The sequence below is a fragment of the Scyliorhinus canicula genome, chromosome 6 (assembly GCF_902713615.1).
Source record: "Scyliorhinus canicula chromosome 6, sScyCan1.1, whole genome shotgun sequence".
Classification (NCBI taxonomy): domain Eukaryota; kingdom Metazoa; phylum Chordata; class Chondrichthyes; order Carcharhiniformes; family Scyliorhinidae; genus Scyliorhinus; species Scyliorhinus canicula.
This window is the reverse complement of record NC_052151.1, coordinates 196,022,738-196,044,197: the sequence shown is the minus strand read 5'-3', so window position 1 is coordinate 196,044,197 and position 21,460 is coordinate 196,022,738. Positions and strand designations below refer to the sequence as shown.

The window sequence follows — 21,460 nt, the reverse complement described above, 5'->3', positions numbered from 1 at the left end:
CCACAATTCCACATGTCAATCCTCACCCTTCACTCATCTTTTTTACCTGTAGTACACCTGGCATTAAAGGAGAAGCCATCCAGCCTTGTCTTACTCTCTTGAGACCTACCACCCCTGCATTCCCTCTGGCTTGACTGCTTTTCTGTCTTGTGCTGAATCCCTATTCTGCTAATAGTCTGCTTCCCTTCCCCCTGCCAAATTAGTTTAAATTCCTCCCAACAGCACTCGCAAACCCGCCAGCAAGGATGTCAGTCCCGCTCTGCTTCAGACGAAGACCGTCCCGCTTGTGCAGGACCCATCTTCCCCAGAAATGGTCCCAGTGGCCCATGAATCCCACCTGCACCAACACTTAGGCCACGTATTAGAACATAGAACATAGAACATAGAACAGTACAGCACAGAACAGGCCCTTCGGCCCTCAATGTTGTGCCGAGCCATGATCACCCTACTCAAACCCACGTATCCACCCTATACCCGTAACCCAACAACCTCCCCCCCCCCTTAACCCTACTTTTATTAGGACACTACGGGCAATTTAGCATGGCCAATCTTTGGACTGTGGGAGGAAACCGGAGCACCCGGAGGAAACCCACGCACACACGGGGAGGACGTGCAGACTCCACACAGACAGTGACCCAGCCGGGAATCGAACCTGGGACCCTGGAGCTGTGAAGCATTTATGTTAACCACCATGCTACCCTGCTGCCCAATCTGTGCTATTCTCCTATTTCTCCATGTGGCACTGGGAGTAATCCAGAGATTACAACCCGAGAGATCCTGCATTTTACAGCCTAACTCCCTGAATTCGAGATGCAAGAGGTCATCCCCCTTTCTACCTATGTCATTGATACCAACATGTGCTATGACCTCTGCCTTATGACCCTCCCCCTTCAGGATGCCCTGAAGTGACATCCTAGACCCTGGCACCAGGGAGGCAAAACGCGACCCTGGATTCAGATTGATGGCTATTGTAGCCGCTAACTGTTCCCCTGACTATAGAATCCCCCATTACTATTGCTCTTCCTCTCTTTCCCCCTCCTGTGCAGACATGTTGCTTGTGATGCCAAATTCACAGCCTTCTAAATGGAATACTGATTTACGAGCGGGGCCCCAGGGACTCCTGAACTACCTGCCTGTTTCTCTTGAACTGCTTGGTGATCATCCATTGTCTTCTTTCCTCAAGTCCCTTTAGCTGTGCTGTGACCACCTTTCTAAACGTGCTATCCACGATGCTCTTAGACGTCGAACCTCCACAGTGTCTCCAGCCGCCGTTCCAGCTCTCAAACCAGAGCTTCCAGGACCTGCAGCAGGACTCATATCCTGCCCACATGCTGATCCTGGTGACTGGCAATAGCCATCGTCCGAACCAGAGCTCTCCTGCCATAACTAAACGCTTTCAATTTAAAACTTTAGAAGACTATTATCTTTTTTTAAAAATCAACTAAGCCCCTACCTTGGCTATAACAATGAACATAGAACATAGAACAGTACAGCACAGAACAGGCCCTTCGGCCCTCAATGTTGTGCCGAGCCATGATCACCCTACTCAAACCCACGTATCCACCCTATACCTGTAACCCAACAACCCCCCCCCTTAACCTTACTTTTATTAGGACACTACGGGCAATTTAGCATGGCCAATCCACCTAACCCGCACATCTTTGGACTGTGGGAGGAAACCAGAGCACCCGGAGGAAACCCACGCACACAGGGGGAGGACGTGCAGACTCCACACAGACAGTGACCCAGCCGGGAATCGAACCTGGGACCCTGGAGCTGTGAAGCATTTATGCTAACCACCATGCTACCCTGCTGCCCCTAATGGCTTACAATTCACCAGTAAATGACTGAAAAGGTGATGGTGAGCCATCTTCTTGAACTGCTGCTTTGGATCACTGGCAGTGGTGCAGGTCAGGACTTTTCAAAGTGCGGGTCGTGACGCAACAGTGGATCGCAGGCGGGTGTCGGGTGGGTCGACGATCGATCAGTCGCAGCATTCCCACGATGATCCCGATCATGGGAGGAGAGCCCAACGACCAATATTCCTGTGAATCTGATTTTAGTGAGATTGTGAGGACCAAGCAGGCACACCTTTCACATTGAAGGTCAGTGAACATAGTGTGCATTGCAACGGTCATCTCTTGCGGGCTGCCAAGGTCGGCTGGCAAAACACTGGTGTAGGTACCACCCACAGTGCTGTTTGGGAGGTAGTTCTGATTCTGACCCAGCGACAGTGAAGAACAGAGATATAGAACCGGAATCTCCTGTTCCCTATCCGCGGGTTTCTCGGCGGGGTGCTGTTGGCTGGCAGCGGGATTCTCTACACTCACTGCTTGTCAATGGGATTTCCCATTGAAGACACCCCACACTGCTAGGAAATATACGGACAGCAGGAACAGAGAATTCCTACGGCCAGAGAATTCCGGCCCTAGTTTCAAGTCAGGATAGTGGGTGACTTGGAGGAAACTTGTCGTGACGCAGCACGGTAGCACAGTGGTTAGCACAGTTGCTTCACAGCTCCAGGGTCCCAGGTTTGATTCCCGGCTTGGGTCACTGTGCTGAATCTGCACATCCTCCCCGTGTGTGCGTGGGTTCCCTCCGGGTGCTCCGGTTTCCTCCCACAGTCCAAAGATGTGCAGTTTAGGTGGATTGGCCATGATAAATTGCCCGTAGTGTCCAAAAACGGATAGGTGGGGTTACGGGGGTAGGGTGGAGACATGGGCTGAGGTAGAGTGCTCTTTCCAAGGGCCAGTGCAGACGATGGGCCAAATGGCCTCCTTCTGCACTGTAAATTCTATGATCCTATAATGTTTCCATGCATCTGTTGCCCTTGTCCTTCTCAGCCGTAGAGGTTGTGGGTTTGGAAACTGCTGGCAAGTTGTTGCAGTGCATTTTATCGATGGTACCATAGAATCCCCACAGTGCAGAAGGAGGCCATTTGGCCCATCAATTCTGCATCGACCCTCTGAAAGAGCACCCTACCTCGGCTCACTCCCCAGCCCTATCCAATAACCTCATCTAACTTGCACATCCCTGGACATTAATGGGCAATTTTATCATGGCCAACCCACCTAACCTGCACATCTTTGGAATGTGGGAGTTAAACCGGAGCACCCGGAGTAAACCCATGCAAACACGGGGAGAAAGTGCAAACTCCAAACAATCAGCCAAGACTGGAATTAACCCGGGTCTCTGGGGCTGTGAGATAGCAGTGCTAACCACTGTGCCATTGTGCCACCGCTGCATACTGCTGCCATAGTGCATCGGTGATGCAGCGAGTGAATTTTTAAGGAGGTGGATGGAGTGTCGATCAAGCAGCTGCTTTATCCTGAATGGCGTTGATCTTCTTGAGTGTTGTTGGAGCTGCACTCATCCAGGCAAATGGAGAGTATTGCATCTCACTCCTGACTTGGTGCTTTGTAGTTGCCTTGGGGAGCCAGGACATGAGCCTCCTAATATGGCTCCTGTCATGGTTTTTTTCATCAACAAGCGAGTGCAGCTGAGGCAATAAGTGGGTTAAAGTCCTTTCTGAGTTATGGGTCTTTCACATCTACAAAGTATTGCCAGAAATATCCTACAGTTCTAATGACAATTCATATGCTTCTGTTTTTTATAGTTCCTGCTGCTGGTGATCTATCACATTGGTGAAAATAAACCCATTAAAAATGTGCAAAGGAAGAATACTCACAGTCCTTGCTATCCTTCGCACTATCCATGTACCACATCCATGAAATACGCTGTGCCACTCTAACACATTGCAGACAACCGTGTGACTTCTCCCACCTCAAACATTTACCCAGAACTTTATTTTGAACATCAAGAAGTCCCGATTTCAGAGCTGTCTTGGGCGAAAGGCCAATTAAAGTGACATACATCGTTAGAAAGCCCAAGTTGTCAGAGTAAGACATTTTGAATCCACTCTCTCAGCTTACTCTGTTTCTCAAACATTTCCTCGTTTTGGCAAAACATGTGAAAACCACCAGGTATGTAATTTCCCAACTTTACTTTAGTGAGGCCTGCTCTTTCGCACAGAGAGATGGTCCAGTTTAGTGGAAATGGCTGTGGAGGTTCAGATCTGGGAAAACCTGTACCCTCCCTCTCCCCCCTCCCCCCCGACCCCATCATTTTCACAGGGACAAGGGTGTGGAAATGGGGGCAGGCATTTGGGATACTTGCCTTTATTAGTCACGGTATAGAGTAGAAATGCAGGGAAGTGATGGTGGAGCTGTATAAAATGCTCATTTGGCCACAGCTACAGTACTGTGTGCAATTCTAGTCACCACACGATAGGAAGGATACAATTGCACTGCAGAGGGTGCAGAGGCGATTCACCAGAATGTTGCCTGGGCTGGAGCATTCCAGCTACGGAGACCGGCTAGTTAGGTTGGGGTTGTTTTCCTTAGAGCAGAGAAGGCTGAGGGGAAAACTGATTGAGGTGTACAAAATTATCAGGGACATAGATCAGGTACATAGGAAGAAGTTTTTCCTCTTAGTAGAGGGACCAATAACCAGGTGGCTTAAATTTAAGGTAAAACATAGAACATAGAACATTACAGCACAGTACAGGCCCTTCGGCCCTCGATGTTGCGCCGACCTGTGAAACCACTCTAAAGCCCGTCGACACTATTCCATTATCATCCATATGTTTATCCAATGACCATTTAAATGCCCTTAATGTTGGCGAGTCCACTACTGTTGCAGGCAGGTTATTCCACGCCCTTACTACTCTCTGAGTAAAGAACCTACCTCTGACATCTGTCCTATATCTATCTCCCCTCAATTTAAAGCTATGTCCCCTCGTGCTGGACATCACCATCCGAGGAAAAAGGCTCTCACTGTCCACCTTATCGAATCCTCTGGTCATCTTGTATGCCTCAATTGTCACCTCTTAACCTTCTTCTCTCTAACGAAAACAGCCTTAAGTCCCTCAGACTTTCCTCATAAGATCTTCCCTCCATACCAAGCAACATCCTGGTTAATAGGGCAGCACGGTGGCCTAGTGGTTAGCACAACCGCCTCACGGCGCTGAGGTCCCAGGTTCGATCCCGGCTCTGGGTCACTGTCCGTGTGGAGTTTGCACATTCTCCCCGTGTCTGCGTGGGTTTCGCCCCCACAACCCAAAAATGTGCAGAGTAGGTGGATTGGCCATGCTAAATTGCCCCTTAATTGGAAAAAATAATTGGGTAATCTAAATTTTTTTTAAAAACATCCTGGTAAATCTCCTCTGCACCCTTTCCAATGCTTCCACATCCTTCCTATAATGCGGTGACCAGAACTGCATGCAATACTCCAAATGCAGCCGCACCAGAGTTTTGTACAGCTGCAAAATGACCTCATGGCTCCGAAACTCAATCCCTCGACCAATAAAAGCTAACACACCGTATGCCTTCTTAACAACCCTATCAACCTGGGTGGCAACTTCCAGTGATCTATGTACATTGCCACCGAGATCTTTCTGCTCATCCACACCACCAAGAATCTTACCATTATTCCTGTTATTCCTTCCAAAATGAATCACCTCACACTTTTCTGCATTAAACTCCATTTGCCACCTCTCAGCCCAGCTCTGCAGCTTATCTATGTCCCTCTGTAACCTGCAACATCCTTCTGCACTGTCCACAACTCCACCGACTTTAGTGTCATCTGCAAATTTACTCACCCATCCTTCTACGCCCTCCTCCAGGTCATTTATAAAAATGACAAACAGCAGTGGCCCCAAAACAGATCCTTGTGGTACACCACTAATAACTGAACTCCAGGCTGAACATTTCCCTCAACCACCACCCTCTTCTTCTCTTCTTACAGCCAGCCAATTTCTGATCCAAACTGCTAAATCACTCTGAATCCCATGCCTCCGTATTTTCTGCAATAGCCTACCGTGGGGAACCTTATCAAATGCTTTGCTGAAATCCATATACACCACATCAACTGCTTTACCCTCATCCACCTGTTTGGTCACCTTCTCAAAGAACTCAATAAGGTTTGTGAGGCACGGCCTACCCTTCACAAAACCGTGTTGATTATCCCTAATGAAATTATTACTTTCTAGATGATTATAAATCTTATCTCTTATAAACCTTTCCAAGACTTTGCCCACAACAGAAGTAAGGATCACTGGTCTATAGTTACTGGGATTGTCTCTACTCCCCTTCTTGAACAAGGGGACAACATTTGCTATCCTCCAGTCTTCTGGCACTATTCCTGTAGACAATGACATAAAGATCAAAGCCAAGGCTCAGCAATCTCCTCCCTAGCTTCCCAGAGAATCCTAGGATAAATCCCACCCGGCCCAGGGGACTTGTCTATTTTCACACTTTCCAGAATTGCTAACCTCCTCCTTATGAACCTCAAGCCCTTCTAGTCTAGTAGCCTGTATCTCAGTATTCTCCTCGACAACATTGTCTTTTTCCTGCGTGAATACTGACAAAAAAAATACTCATTTAGCACCTTTCCTATCTCCTCTGACTCCACGCACAACTTACCACTACTGTCCTTGACTGGCCCTACTCTTACCCTAGTCATTTGTTTATTCCTGACATACTTATAGAAAGCTTTTGGGTTATCCTTGATCCTACCTGCCAAAGACTTCTCATGTCCCCTCCTGGCTCTTCTTAGCTCTCTCTTTAGGTCCTTCCGAGCTAACTTATAACCCTCAAGCGCCCTAACTGAACCTTTACATCTTATCTTTACATAAGCCTCCTTCTTCCTCTTGACAAGTGATTCAACTACTTTAGTAAACCACGGTTCCCTCGCTCGACCACTTCCTGCCTGCCTGCCAGGTACATACTTATCAAGGACACGCAGTAGCTCTTCCTTTAACAAGTCCACATTTCCATTGTGCCCATCCCCTGCAGTTTCCTTCCCCATCCTATGCATCCTACGTCTTGCCTCATTGCATCATAATTCCCTTTCCCCCAGCTGTAACTCTTGCCCTGCGGTATATACCTATCCCTTTCCCTCACTAAAGTAAACGTAACTGAATTGTGGTCACGATCACCAAAGTGCTCACCTACCTCCAAATCTAGCACCTGTCGTGGTTCATTACCCAGTACCAAATCTCGCCTTTTGTTGGCCTATCTACATACTGTCAGGAAACCTCCTGCACACATTGGATAAAAACGGACCCATCTAAAGTACTCCATCTGTAGCGTTTCCAGTCAATATTTGGAAAGTTAAGGTCCCCCATAACAACTACCCTGTTACTTTCGCGCCTATCCAGAATCATCTTTGCAGTCTTTTTCTCTACATTTCTGGAACTTTTCGGAGGCCTATAGAAAACTCCCAACAGGGTGACCTCTCCTTTCCTGTTTCTAACCTCAGCCCATACTACCTCAGTAGTTGAGTCCTCATCAAACGTCCTTTCTTCCACCTTCCCTGAGCTTACTGAAATATCTAAACCCCAGAACCTGCAACAACCATTCCTGTCCCTGCTCTACCCATGTCTCCAAAATGGCAACAACATCGAAGTCCCAGGTACCAACCCATGCTGCAAGCTCACCCACCTTATTCCGGATGCTCCTGGCGTTGAAGTAGACACACTTTAAACCACCTTCCTGCCTGCCGGTACACTCCTGCAAACTTGATACCTTACTCATGACCTCACCACTCTCAACCTCCTTCACACTGAAGCTACAATTCAGCTGAATCCCCTGCTGAATTAATTCAAACCCTCCCGAAGAGCATTAGCAAATTTTCCCCCCAGGATATTGGTACCCCTCTGTTCCAGGTGTAGAACATCCTGTTTGTAGAGGTCCCACCTATCCCAGAATGAGCCCCAATTATCCAGGTATCTGAAACCCTCCCTCTTGCACCATCCCTGTCGCCACGTGTTCAACTGCTCTCTCTCCCTATTCCTTGTCTCGCTAGCACACAGCATGGGTATCAACCCAGAGATAATAACTCTGTTTGTTCTAGCTCTAAGTTTTCACCCTAGCTCCCTGAATTTCTGCCTTACATCCCTATCCCTTTTCCTACCTATGTCGTTGGTGCCTATGTGGACCACGACTTGGGGCTGCTTCCCCTCCCCCTTGAGGATCCCAAAAACACGATCCAAGACATCACGGACCCTGGCACCTGGGAGGCAACACACCAACCACGAGTCTCTCTTGTTCCCACAGAATCTCCTATCTATCCCCCCAACTATGGAGTCTCCAATGACTAATGCTCTACTCCTCTCCCCCCTTCCCTTCTGAACAACAAGGTCAGACTCTGACCTGTACCCCATGGCTTACACCTGGTAAGTCTCCCCCCCCCCCCATCGCCAGTATCCAAAGCGGTATACTTGTTACTGAGGGGAACTACCACAGGGGATCCCTGCACTGACTGCTTCCTCCCAGCCCCTCTCACCATCACCCATCTATCTTTATTCTTCGGAGTAACTACATCCCTGAAGCTTCTATCTATGACCACCTCTGCCTCCCGAATGATCCGAAGTTCATCCAACTCCAGCTCCAGTTCCCTAACACGGTTTCTGAGAAGGAATTGTAGAGGGGATTTGAGGAAAAACATTTTTACTCAGAGAGTGGTGGCAATCTGGAACTCTGCCTGAAAGGGTGGTAGAGATGGGAATACTCACAAAATTTAAGAAGCATTTAGGTGAGTATTTTAAATGTCATAGCATACAAGGCTATGGACCAAGTGCTGGAAAGTGGGATTAGAACCGGTAGGTGTTTGATGGCCGACACAGATACAATGGGCTGAAAGGCCTCACTCTGTTCTGTAAATCTTTAGTCTATGATGAGAACGCACTTTACATTTTTGTAGTTCAGAGGCAAGTACATGTGATATAGAACATAGAACATAGAACATTACAGCGCAGTACGGGCCCTTCGGCCCTCGATGTTGCGCCAACCTGTGAAACCATCTGAAGCCTATCTGACCTACACTATTCCATTTTCATCCATATGTCTATCCAGTGACCACTTAAATGCCCTTAAAGTTGGCGAGTCTACTACTGTTGCAGGCAGGGCGTCCCACATCCCTACTACTCTCTGAGTAAAGAAACTGCCTCTGACATCTGTCCTATATCTACCACCCCTCAATTTAAAGCTATGTCCCCTCGTGTTGGTCATCACCATCCGAGGAAAAAGACTCTCACTGTCCACCCTATCTAACCCTCTGACTATCTTATATGTCTCTATTAAGTCACCTCTCAGCCTTCTCCTCTCTAACGAAAACAACCTCAAGTCCCTGAGCCTTTCCTCGTAAGACCTTCCCTCCATACCAGGCAACATCCTAGTAAATCTCCTCTGAACCCTTTCCAAAGCTTCCACATACTTCCTATAATGTGGTGACCAGAACTGCACGCAGTACTCCAGGAGCGGCCGCACCAGAGTTATGTACAGCTGCAGCATGACCTTGCAGCTCCGAAACTCAATCCCCCTACTGATAAAGGCTAGCGCACCATATGCCTTCTTAACAGCCCTATTAACCTGGGTGGCAACTTTCAGGGATTTATGTACCTGGATGCCGAGATCTCTCTGTTCATCTACACTACCAAGAATCTTGCCATTAGCCCAGTACTCTGCATTCCTGTTACTCCTTCCAAAGTGAACCACCTCACATTTTTCCGCATTAAACTCCATCTGCCACCTCTCAGCCCAGCTCTGCAGCTTATCTATATCCCTCTGTATCCTATAACATCCTTCAGCAGTATCCACAACTCTACCGACCTTCGTGTCATCTGCAAATTTACTAACCCATCCTTCTACACCCTCTTCCAGGTCATTTATAAAAATGACAAACAGCAGTGGCCCCAAAACAGATCCTTGCGGTACACCACTAATAACTGAACTCCAGGATGAACATTTGCCATCAACCACCACCCTCTGTCTTCTTTCAGCTAGCCAATTACTGATCCAAACCGCTAAATCACCTTCAATCCCATACTTCCTTATTTTCTGCAATAGCCTACCGTGGAGAACCTTATCAAACGCCTTACTGAAATCCATATACACCACATCAACCGCTTGACCCTCATCCACCTGTTTGGTCATCTTTCCAAAAAACTCAATAAGGTTTGTGAGGCATGACCTACCCTTCACAAAACCGTGTTGACTATCGCTAATCAACTTGTTCTTTTCAAGATGATTATAAACCCTATCTCTTATAACCTTTTCCAACATTTTACCCACAACCGAAGTAAGGCTCACAGGTCTATAATTACCAGGGTTGTCTCTACTCCCCTTCTTGAACAAGGGGACAACATTTGCTGTCCTCCAGTCTTCCGGCACTATTCCTGTCGACAACGACGACATAAAGATCAAGGACAAAGGCTCTGCAATCTCCTCCCTGGCTTCCCAGAGAATCCTAGGATAAATCCCATCTGGCCCAGGGGACTTATCTATTTTTACATTTTCCAAAATTGATAACACCTCCTCCTTTTGAACCTCAATTCCATCTAGCCTGGTCGACTGAACCTGAGTATTCTCCCCGACAACACTGTCTTTCTCCAGTGTAAACACTGATGAAAAATATCCATTTAACGCTTCCCCTATCTCCTCTGATTCCACACACAACTTTCCACTACTATCCTTGATTGGCCCTAATCTTACTCTAGTCATTCTTTTGTTCCTGATATACCTATAGAAAGCCTTAGGGTTTTCCTTGATCCTATCCGCCAACGACTTTTCGTGTCCTCTCCTCACTCTTCTTAACTCTCCCTTTAGGTCCTTCCTGGCTAACTTGTAACTCTCAAGTGCCCTAACTGAGCCTTCATGTCTCATCTTAACATAAGCCTTCTTCTACCTCTTGACAAGTGCTTCAACTTCCTTAGTAAACCACGGTTCCCTTGCTCGACAACTTCCTCCCTGCCTGACAGGTACATACTTATCAAGGACACACAGTAGCTGTTCCTTGAAAAAGCTCCACATTTCGATTGTACCCATCCCCTGCAGTTTCCTTCCCCATCCTATACATCCTAAATCTTGCCGAATAGCATCATAATTGCCTTTCCCCCAGCTATAATTATAATTATATATAAATATAATTATATAAATATAAATATAGTGTAGCTACCTTTAATTTTGGCGAGTGCAATGTCCAAAATACGACTTGTGTACTTTAGCCCTGCTTGGGGAAGTCTAAAGTTAGCAGAGTTATTTGGAGAGGTAGAATATCATTTTCGAGAAGTAGGCTGCGTTTTGAACACAGTGTAGGGAATCCTTTGGGAGGGGTAAGATAACCTTTAGAATCCTTTGGAAGAGGGGGAATTCCCTTTTGAGAGTGTTAAAAGTAGATACAAGTGTATGTGTTATAGATGTGAAAAGAGATTTTAATAGCTCACCGATCCCACCAGACCCTTGGATTCTGGAAAACTCCCCCCATTAAAATGGTCAAGCACATTGGAGCTGTTAAATAAAACTGTTCAAGGGAATTTGAATCTCTTGCAATTTAAATATTTATAAAAACTCCCTGTGGTTTACAAAAAACAATCAGTGCTTGCTATTTCACTTTGTTTATTGACAAAAGCTTGATGGTTAGTATTTTGGGATCAGTGCTGCATGACGTATTTCACAGCCTTTCCTCATTACAATGGGTGTCTGTCATGTTACAGTCTTATTGATAGTCCAAGTGCTTCTAAAACCTTTGAACATAGAACAGCACAGCACAGAACAAAGTGTGGACTTTGGGTACAATGCTTTTCTTTAAAAGGAAGTAAAGTATTTGAAGGAATGTAAATGTAGTGAATGGGGTTTTTTATGAATTAGATGTTTTTACTTAAATAGTGAATTTATCAATAGCGCTTAATTTAACCTCGGTCTGGTTCCTGAGGTCTGCCCATACTGGGTGAGTTGGTATGGAGGCTGTCAGGCCAAAGAGTGGTGATTTGGGGGGCATAGGTTGGCATGCGTTGGCACCAGGTTGATATAAGGATAATGAAGGACCATGGGGTGAGTGGAGGGGCATGAGGTCCAGAAATTATCCCAGTTATGTACTCCAACCCCAGGCCAACATTTTCTTGGGAGCAATTGGACAGATACAAGACCAGCATTTCCTGGAGTCAGATACCTCAAACTAACAACAGTTAATTTCCTCCAGCCCACTTTAGTTTTCAAATGTTTTAGCCACAAAATTGCTGGTATTGAGAGCCGAGAACAGCACACAGACACTATTGGGCATCTTAATGAGCAGTGGGACAAACAATATATTCCCGTAAACAATTAGACTTAAGGATTAAGAAAGGAATAGAGTGATGATGGAAAAGGAACAAGGTTGAATTAGAGTCAAATAAACAGCATCCAGGCCAAAGCAATCCATTCAATCGGCACTCCGTCCACCACCTGAAACATTTACGCCCTCCACCATGCACAGCAGCAGCAGTGTGAACCATTCACAAGATACATTGCAAAATACCATGGGCGGCATGGTAGCACAGTGGCTAGCACTGTTGCTTTACAGCTCCAGGGTCCCACGTTGAATTCCCGGCTTTGGTCATTGTCTGCACGGAGTCTGCACATTCTCCCCGTGTCTGCGCGGGTTTTCTCCAGGTGGTCCGGTTTCCTCCCACAGTCTAAAGATGTGCAGATTAGGTGGACTGGTCATTCTCTGGTGCTCCAGCCGCTGTTACTTGGCGGCTCGCCGTTCGCAGGTGCTGGGATTCCCTCTTCCCGCCATTTGCCAATGGGATTTCCCTTTGAAGGTGTCCCATCCTTGTGCGGAGATGTGCTACCACCAGAAACAGAGAATCCCAACAGCCGGAGATTTCTAGTCCTGATTACCCGGTGAGGTGGGAAAAAATATAAATCTATCCCTAGATCTCTGAGATCAGAATCATAGAATCGTAGAATCTATAGTGCTGAAGGAGGCCACTCGGCCCATCGTGTAAGCACCGGCCCTGGGAAGAGTACCGTATTTAAGCTCCACCCTATCCCTGTAACCCAGTAACCCCACCTAACCTTTTTTGGACACCATGGGTAATTTAGTGTGGCCAGTCCACCTAACCTGCACATCTTTGGACTGTGGGAGGAAACCGGAGCACCCGGAGGAAACCCATGCAGACACGGGGAGAACATGCAGACTCCGCACAGATAGTAACCCAGGCCGGGAATCGAATCTGGGACCCTGGAGATGTGAAGCAGCAGTGCTAACGACTGTGCTACTATGCCGCTGTATCGATACAGTATAGAAAGATGTCAATTATGCTCTTTGAAAAAAACAATTAGTTCTACTCCCCTACTCCTTCCCAATTTTCCTGCAATATTTTGATCATTCATTCATCAAACATTCATCCGATTTTACTTTGAAAGTTGCTATTGAATCTGCTCCCACCACCCTTTCAGGCAGCCTGTTCCAGATCACAACAACGTGCTCCGTATAAACATGTTTTCTCATTGCCTCTTCTGGTTCTCTTGCCAATCATCTTAAATTACTTCCATCTATCAGGACCAATCTTTCCACCTGTTTCTTTGTACCCAGTGTAGAGGATTCAATTGACGACACATTTTAAGATTGAAAGAAATGTGTTCAGAGTGCAAAGTCTGTGATTATCTCCCATGAAGGCGTTTGATGCAACAATTTTTTTTTACCAGATTGCCAATTGCATATTGCAAATCAGTGCTTACAAAAAGGGGAAAGAAGCTACAGGTAGCAATTAAGAGGCAAAGGCAGGGAAGATAAATCGATCTGCCTCTTCTGGAGCAAGCTATAATCCTGTAGGTAACCATGGTGATGAATTCTGAAAAAGCGAGAAAAGATAAAATGCAAATTAATGGCAAGGTTTGATTTATGAACGTTTGTGACCTTGATTCTGGGATTTGTGTAACATTTATCAACAGGAGATTTAGATGTTTAATAATACAATCATGTGGTGATGTTTTATCGGAACCCGAGTGCGGCTGTTGGTACTGCGCCCCTGTGCTGAAATGTCCTGAGTTTGAGTCTCACTCCAGGTCTTGTTGGCTATCGAAGAAACCAGTCACAGCTGCAGGCAAGCTAGCGGCAAAGACGAGGGTCTGGCTGTAAAACCACCCTCCAAATACAAAAACAGATGGTTGAAGTGAAGCATGATCAAACAGCATTTAGGCAACCCCAGGCAATATGGACCTTAGTTCTTGCAAATTGCATTTGGAATTCAGGACAGAGTGAATGGTAAAAATATATACAGCTGAGAGAGGAGGAAAGCAAGAAGTGATGTTGCAATGCATGGCACCTGTGGTTTAGCTGCCAGTATCTGCTGTTAAGATTTCAACTGACTCGCCAATGACGACTGAGGGAGTGCTGCACTGTAGGTGGTGCAACCTTATGGGTCAGCTATCTATTCCTCTCAGTCACCTGAATAAGGGCAACAAAGTTCTCCCCAGTGTTCTGGGAACTCAACCAACACCTCAATCAGATGACCATAGAAAACCGTAGAATTCCGAAAATGCAGAAGGAGCCCATTTGGTCCATCGAATCTGCACCAACCCTCCGAAAGCACACCTCACCTTGGTCTGCTCCCACCCGCCCCATCCCCGTCACCTCGCCCGAACCCCGCAACTAAGGAGCAATTTAGCCTGGCCAATCCAGCTTTCCCACACACCTTTGGACTGAGGAAGGTGTCATGTGAGAGTACTTTTAAGAAATGGATGTTTAAGCAATGTACCTTTAAGAAATAGAGCAGCTCATATTACTGAAGTGATGTCAGAGGGTGGGGGGGGGGGGGAGCTGAGCTCACTTCTGCTTTTAGTTTTAGTTTGAGAGAGAGCAGCTGAAAAGTGCCTGGCTGGTATGCTGTGAGCTGTTTGAAAGGAGAAAGCTGGGTTTTGAGGAAAAGAGCTTGGGTGTGTCTGTGTTTGCAGTGAGCTGGATCTGCTGTGATCTCTGCCATGAAAGACTGTCTCTGAATCATTTGGCTGATTTAAACTCAGGGCAGCACGGTAGCATGGTGGTTAGCATAAATGCTTCACAGCTCCAGGGTCCCAGGTTCGATTCCCGGTTGGGTCACTGTCTGTGCGGAGTCTGCACGTCCTCCCCGTGTGTGCGTGGGTTTCCTCCGGGTGCTCCGGTTTCCTCCCACAGTCCAAAGATGTGCGGGTTAGGTGGATTGGCCAGGCTAAATTGCCCTTAGTGTCTTAAAAATAAGGTTAATGGGGGTTGTTGAATTACTGGTATAGGGTGGATACGTGGGCTTGAGTAGGGTGATCATTGCTCAGCACAACATCTAGGGCTGAAGGGCCTGTTCTGTGCTGTACTGTTCTATGTTCTAATAGTAATGTCTTTAACCTGATGTGTTTCTGTTCAAAGGTGTTAAGTCTCTTGGATGTTTAAAGGAACAGCTGAAGGATTATTTAGTGTTGTATTATTTTCAGGGTTATCTTTGAAGTAAGGAGTGTTGAGTGATCCAATGTTTATTTAAAAAGTAAGTTGAGTTCATGGAATAAACATTGTTTTGTGTTCAAAAACCCACGTGTCCATAATTGTAATGCCACACCTGGAGAAAAAGCCGTGTGCTTCAAAAGCAACAATACATTAAAGGGGGAGGTTGGTTGAACTCCATGATATTTTGGGGTTCTGAAAATGCCTCTCCCATTACAAAGGAAACCGGAAGAAACCCACACAGACACAGGGAAAACGTGTAGACGCAACACAAGAGAGTCACCCACGGCTAGAATTGAACGGATCTCTGGTGCTGTGAGGCAGCAGTGCTAACCACTGTGCCATCATTCCAAATGAATGGGCTTGTCATTTATTTCACTGCTTTCTGTGGGAGCTTGCTGTGCACAATTTGGCTGCGAGGTTTCCTACATTAAAACAGTAACTACAATTCAAAAGCACTCAATTGGTTGTAAAGTGCTTTGGGATGTCCTATGGGGCAGAAAGTCCCTGTGGAAATGAAAGCTTTTATTTCTTCGAAGCCCTGGGGCTGGATTATGCCATAGAACATAGAACAGTACAGCACAGAACAGGCCCTTCGGCCCTCGATGTTGTGCCGAGCAATGATCACCCTACTTAAACCCACGTAACCCGTATACCCGTAACCCAACAATCCCCCCATTAACCTTACACTACGGGCAATTTAGCATGGCCAATCCACCTAACCCGCACATCTTTGGACTGTGGGAGGAAACCGGAGCACCCGGAGGAAACCCACGCACACATGGGGAGGACGTGCAGACTCCACACAGACAGTGATCCAGCCGGGAATCGAACCTGGGACCCTGGAGCTGTGAAGCATTGATGCTAACCACCATGCTACCGTGAGGCCCCATAGCAGGCAGGAATCATGAGTGTGGAGATTACTTGTGACAATAAAGATTATTAATTCATTAATTGATTAATCCTCAATCCCACCTCTTGCCCAGCAGTGGTTACTGGCTCCATTCTCATGGTGGGGTGGTGGGGCTTGGGACTTCCACCTCCTGAAGCAGGCCCAAAATGGGAATGGAGGTGGGCAGATGCCGAGGCAGGCTAGCTACTTCTGTTCGCTGACACATCGGCCTAATTCTGTAGCAGGTACTCTAGCCCTCATCATATACCCCCCTCAAACTCACCCAACCCTCATACCTACTAGAACATAGAACATAGAACAGTACAGCAAAGAACAGGCCCTTCGGCCCTCGATGTTGTGCCGAACAATGATCACCCCACTCAAACTCACGTATCCACCCTATACCCATAACCCAACAACCCCACCCCCCCACTTAACCTTACATTTTAGGACACTACGGGCAATTTATCATGGCCAATCCACCTAACCCGCACATCTTTGGACTGTGGGAGGAAACCGGAGCACCCGGAGGAAACCCACGCACACACGGGGAGGACGTGCAGACTCCGCACAGACAGTGACCCAGCCGGGAACCGAACCTGGGACCCTGGAGCTGTGAAGCATTTATGCTAACCACCATGCTACCGTGCTGCCCCCTGACTCCCAGTAACTGGCTGTTCCCCCTCCATGGCTCTCAAATACTCCCTTGCTCACTCACTCAGTATGCACTGTAGACATATCTCAAGAGTCCTATTGCAACATTGGAAATTCTTTGAGATGCTCAAACCGTCAAAATACAGTCATTTGAATTCCAAAAAAAACCCTTGATCCTTTTAGATGCTCATAAAACAATCAAAAACACATGCAGCTATTCACATTCCTTTTGGGAAAAAATACTGGCCTCAATTCTCCACTTCACAATGCCGGAAATGGGAATCGCAATCGGGCGGAGAATCGCAGGTAATCCAAAATCGAGGTTTGTGCCCGGTACTGATTCCGACGCCATGCTCCGGTCCCTCGCTGGCAGTGATATCGATGTTTACGCACCACGCAAGCCATCATTATGGATGCAGTGAGTGTGTGGTAAGTGGAGCGCTTAAAACCTGCTCCAGCTGCCAAGTTCTTTAGCCCCAACTCCGGCCCCAGCGGCAATTTGGGCCGGGAATAGCCATCAATTTGTGTCAGCAGAGTGCTGGACTGTTTTCTTGACCTGACTCGGTTACCGAATTTCGTCCCCAACGGGAATGTGATCACATGCTATTCAGTCTCGCATTGTCTCTCGAAAGGAGAATCCGGGCCACTATTTAAGTGATCATGAAACTGTCAAAACAAACATTCATGCAAAAACCACTTCAAAAAATGTAATCCTCGTAACTGTCAATCAGAACAAAGCGCACAATGCCCTCGACAGCTTTATCAATAACCTCGACAAAGCGGAATCCATTAGTAGGATTTTGAACACACAAATTCATAATGACAATCTATTGCACCATGCACATACTGAGGGTGTTGTAAGATGTCTTTTGAGTGATAACTTAGTGAAGGTCCGACGTGCCTGCCATTTATTTGTACAAGATCCCATTATACTGTTTCAAAGAAGAGTAGGGGAGTTATCCTCAGTGTCCTGACCAATAACTATCCCTCAAACATCGCAAAAATTATAACCCTAACCCTAACCCGAAAACCGCAGATTATCAAATTATACTTTGTGGGAGCTTGTTGTGCACAAATTGACTGCCGTGTTTCCTGCATCACAACAGTGATTACACTTCAAATGAGTTTTATTGATGGCATTCTGTACAATATCAGTATTGATCCCGAGTTTTATTTCCCAAAATTTAACATCACTCAGAGTCACACCTATTTTATGAATACTCCTGCTCGAAATGAAACATATTTGTGTATAAAACTACTCCGTTAAATTTTTACTGGTACGTACTGATTTTCAAGATCCAGGCAAGTGGCATTATTTCTGCATGGTCCAGACGAACACTCATTGATGTTTGTTTCACAATGTGTTCCAGAGAATCCCGGTAAACAGAGACACCTGGCATAGCATGAGGAGACCAGAGTTAAACACCAAACATCAGTACAGAGGCTGACAACCTTGTCAACATCACAGTAAGAAGTAATCAACAGCTAACGAGAATGAATAATTATGTAATCAATTAACATCCATGTCAAAACGTCAATGAACAAAGCTTTTTTTTCAACCGAGTCAAATTCAAGGTTGTAAAATGTAGCCATGTAATAAATAAGCTGTCAGCCTTGGCTCATTGAGTCGGTGTGGTTGTGGATTTAAGATGTATTTTAGCAACCTTTGAGCCCATAACTTAGCTGTTCTTAACGAGTGCTGCACTGTTAGGAAATCCAGCTTTTGGTTAAATTGAAGCCTCGTCTGTTCTCTGTGATGGATGTAAGGGCATGGGTGTTCTCCCTGATCTCCTGGCGAATGTTTATCCTTGAATCTACTTCGCTGAAGCAGATTTTCTGGCCATTATCACATTGTTGTTGGTAGAAGTTTGCTGTGCACAAATGGACTCCTGAATTTCCACCACCACACAGCGACTGGACTGAAAAAGTATGGGGCGCGATTCTCCCATATGGAGAGAAATCGTAAGGCTGGCGTCAAATCCGGGCGGGTTTGACGCCAGCCCCCCCCCTTCCCGACCGGGAACCGATTCTGGTCCCCGGTCGGGGCTAGCATCCCGACGCCGTAAACTCCGGCATCGCGGGCTTAACGAATTTCGTTAAGCCCGCTTGCCAGAGTTAGCGCCGGCTGACGCGTCATATGACGTCAGCCGCGCATGCGCGGATTGGAAGACTCCAACCCGCGCATGCGCGGATGACGTCATCGCGCATTTGCGCGAAACCCGCGCATGCGCGGGCCGGGATGCCCCTCAGCCGCCCCGCGAATGGATACTGCGGGGCGGCGGAAGGACAAAGAGTGCGCGGACATCGGGCCCGCTGCCCGCGATCGGTGCCCACCGATCGCGGGCCCATGGCACCCTTGGCACGGCCGTGGTACTGCCGTGCCAATCGGTGCCATGGTTTTAAAAATCGACAGTTTACGGCCGTTTTTACGAACGGCCAGACCAGGTGTGTTTGCCGTTCGTAAAAACAGCCGTAAAGGGCTGGGAACTCGGCCCATCCTTCAGCTGAGAATCGCTGCCAGCCGTAAAAAAACGGCGGCAGCGATTCGTATCGGAAGTCAGGCGTGGGGGGGGGGGGAGAATAGCGGGAGGGCGTCAGAACAGCGTGGCCGTGAAATTTTATGAGCCACGCTATTCTCCGCACCGTCGGGAGTGCGGAGAATCGTGCCCATGTTATTTGTTGTAAGCCACCGTTATGGCCAGAGTATGGGAGAATCAGCGTGGAGTAGGGAGGTGACGGTCGGAGTTGGGAGCAGGGGATCTATTAGGGGAGGAATAGGAAGCAGCAGTTGCAGTTGGGTGGCATGGTGGCACAGTGGTTAGCACTGCTGCATCACAGCACCAGGAACCCAGATTCAATTCCAACCTTGGGTGACTGTCTGTGTAGATTGGCATGTTCTCCCCGTGTCCATGTGGGTTTCGTCCAGGTGTTCCAGTTTCCTCCGACAGTCCAAAGATGTGCAAGTTAGGTGGATTGGCCATGATCAATTGCCTCTTAGTATCCAGGGATGTGCAGGTTAGGTTACAGGATATGGGCACAGGATGGGTTGGACAAGGGAGTGGACCTGGATGGAGTGCTGTTTTGGAGGGTCAGTACAGACTCATTGGGCTGAGTGGCATGCTTCAGTACTGTATGGATTATCTGGAACCAATAACTTTTCCTTGTTATATATCTTTGTTAATTTGCACTTTCCCTCCTTTCCCATCTGTTCTTTCACGCTTCCCCTTTCTTTCCTTGTCTGCCCTACCAATGTATCTGATTTTTCTCCTCGCCCTCCCTTGCTGCTTCCCCCAGTTTGTTTTTCTCCTAATGTCGCTTGTTGAAATGGTCCCTGTACATAGGATCGGCATTAACTTCCTAGCAGCTGTAACTGGAAATGTGGCTACGGGGCTGGTTTAGCTCACTGAGCTAATTCGCTGGCTTTTAAAGCAGACCAAGCAGGCCAGCAGCACGCTTCAATTCCCGTACCAGCCTCCCTGAACAGGCGCCGGAATGTGGCGACTAGGGGCTTTTCACAGTAACTTCATTGAAGCCTACTCGTGACAATAAGTGATTTTCATTTTGTTTCCTGTGACACAAACATGTGTCACAGACCTAGCCCTGGGAACATGTGGCATCCATGTTCTCGTCTCCGAAGAAAACAGGGGGCCGTGGAAAGATTTTCCTGTGGGTTTGTTCTTGGTTCATTTCTTAGTCAGGCATACTCTAGTTTGAACTAATTTGATGCTTTATTCTGCTGAAAATGCAGGGGTGGCACGATGGCACACTGCTGCCTCACAGCGCCAGGGACCCGAGTTCAATTGCTGCCTTAGGTGACGGTCAGTGTGGAGTTTCCACTTTTAAAGCAGACCAAGCAGGCCAGCAGCGCGCTTCAATTCCCGTACCAGCCTCCCTGAACAAGCGCCGGAATGTGGCGACTAGGGGCTTTTCACAGTAACTTCCTTGAAGCCTACTCGTGACAATAAGCGATTTTCATTCCATTTTCATTTTCATTTCATTTCAGTCCAAAGGTGTGCAGGTTAGGTGGATTGGCCATGATCAATGAATGGGGTTATGGGGATAGGAAGGGGGAGTGGGCCTAGGTACAGTGCTCTTATGGAGCATCGGCGCAGATTCGATGGGCCGGACGGCCTCCTTCTGCACTCTGCCGATTTGCTGAAATTGGGTATGGAAAGAGAAATAAAGAGAATAAACTAAAGATTGAATTAAGAGAGAGAAAAGGAGACCGGAAGGAAAAGTAAAGAAACGGGAAAGTTGTTATTTTTTAAATCTCTAAAGAAAATGTATCACCTGTTCACTTTCTGAGCCAGAAGAGTTCATTGACAACATAAACAATGGCCGCGTCATTAACCGGGTACTGATGCTGTTACGTTCCAGCCCTACATTTCTGCAGTGATTTTAATGGGTGATGAGTGTGTAAATCAAACAACTCTTCAAAATAACAAGAAGGTTATAGGCGAGATGTTGTTTGTGAGATACAAACTGTGGAGATCTGTAAATCGAATAGCAGGTTCTGGAGATTCACAACTCACAACAGAACATTTAGTCCTCTGAACTTTCTGTCCAATTTGCCTATTAATAATGGCAGCTATCATTAGCACAGCATTATTTTGGCAACAA

At 47.0% G+C, this 21,460-nt stretch overlaps 1 protein-coding gene across 18 annotated transcripts in view; it reads right to left on the bottom strand.

The window, feature by feature from the left end:
- The window catches only part of eys (eyes shut homolog), a 3,376,609-nt gene that overhangs the window by 1,198,938 nt on the left and 2,156,211 nt on the right, over positions 1–21,460 (bottom strand). For all 18 annotated transcript variants that reach the window (XM_038800705.1, XM_038800706.1, XM_038800712.1 and 15 more), the window contains one exon: positions 18,126–18,233. In XM_038800705.1, coding sequence (XP_038656633.1) covers positions 18,126–18,233 — 108 coding nt within the window. The remainder of the gene's footprint in view (positions 1–18,125; positions 18,234–21,460) is intronic.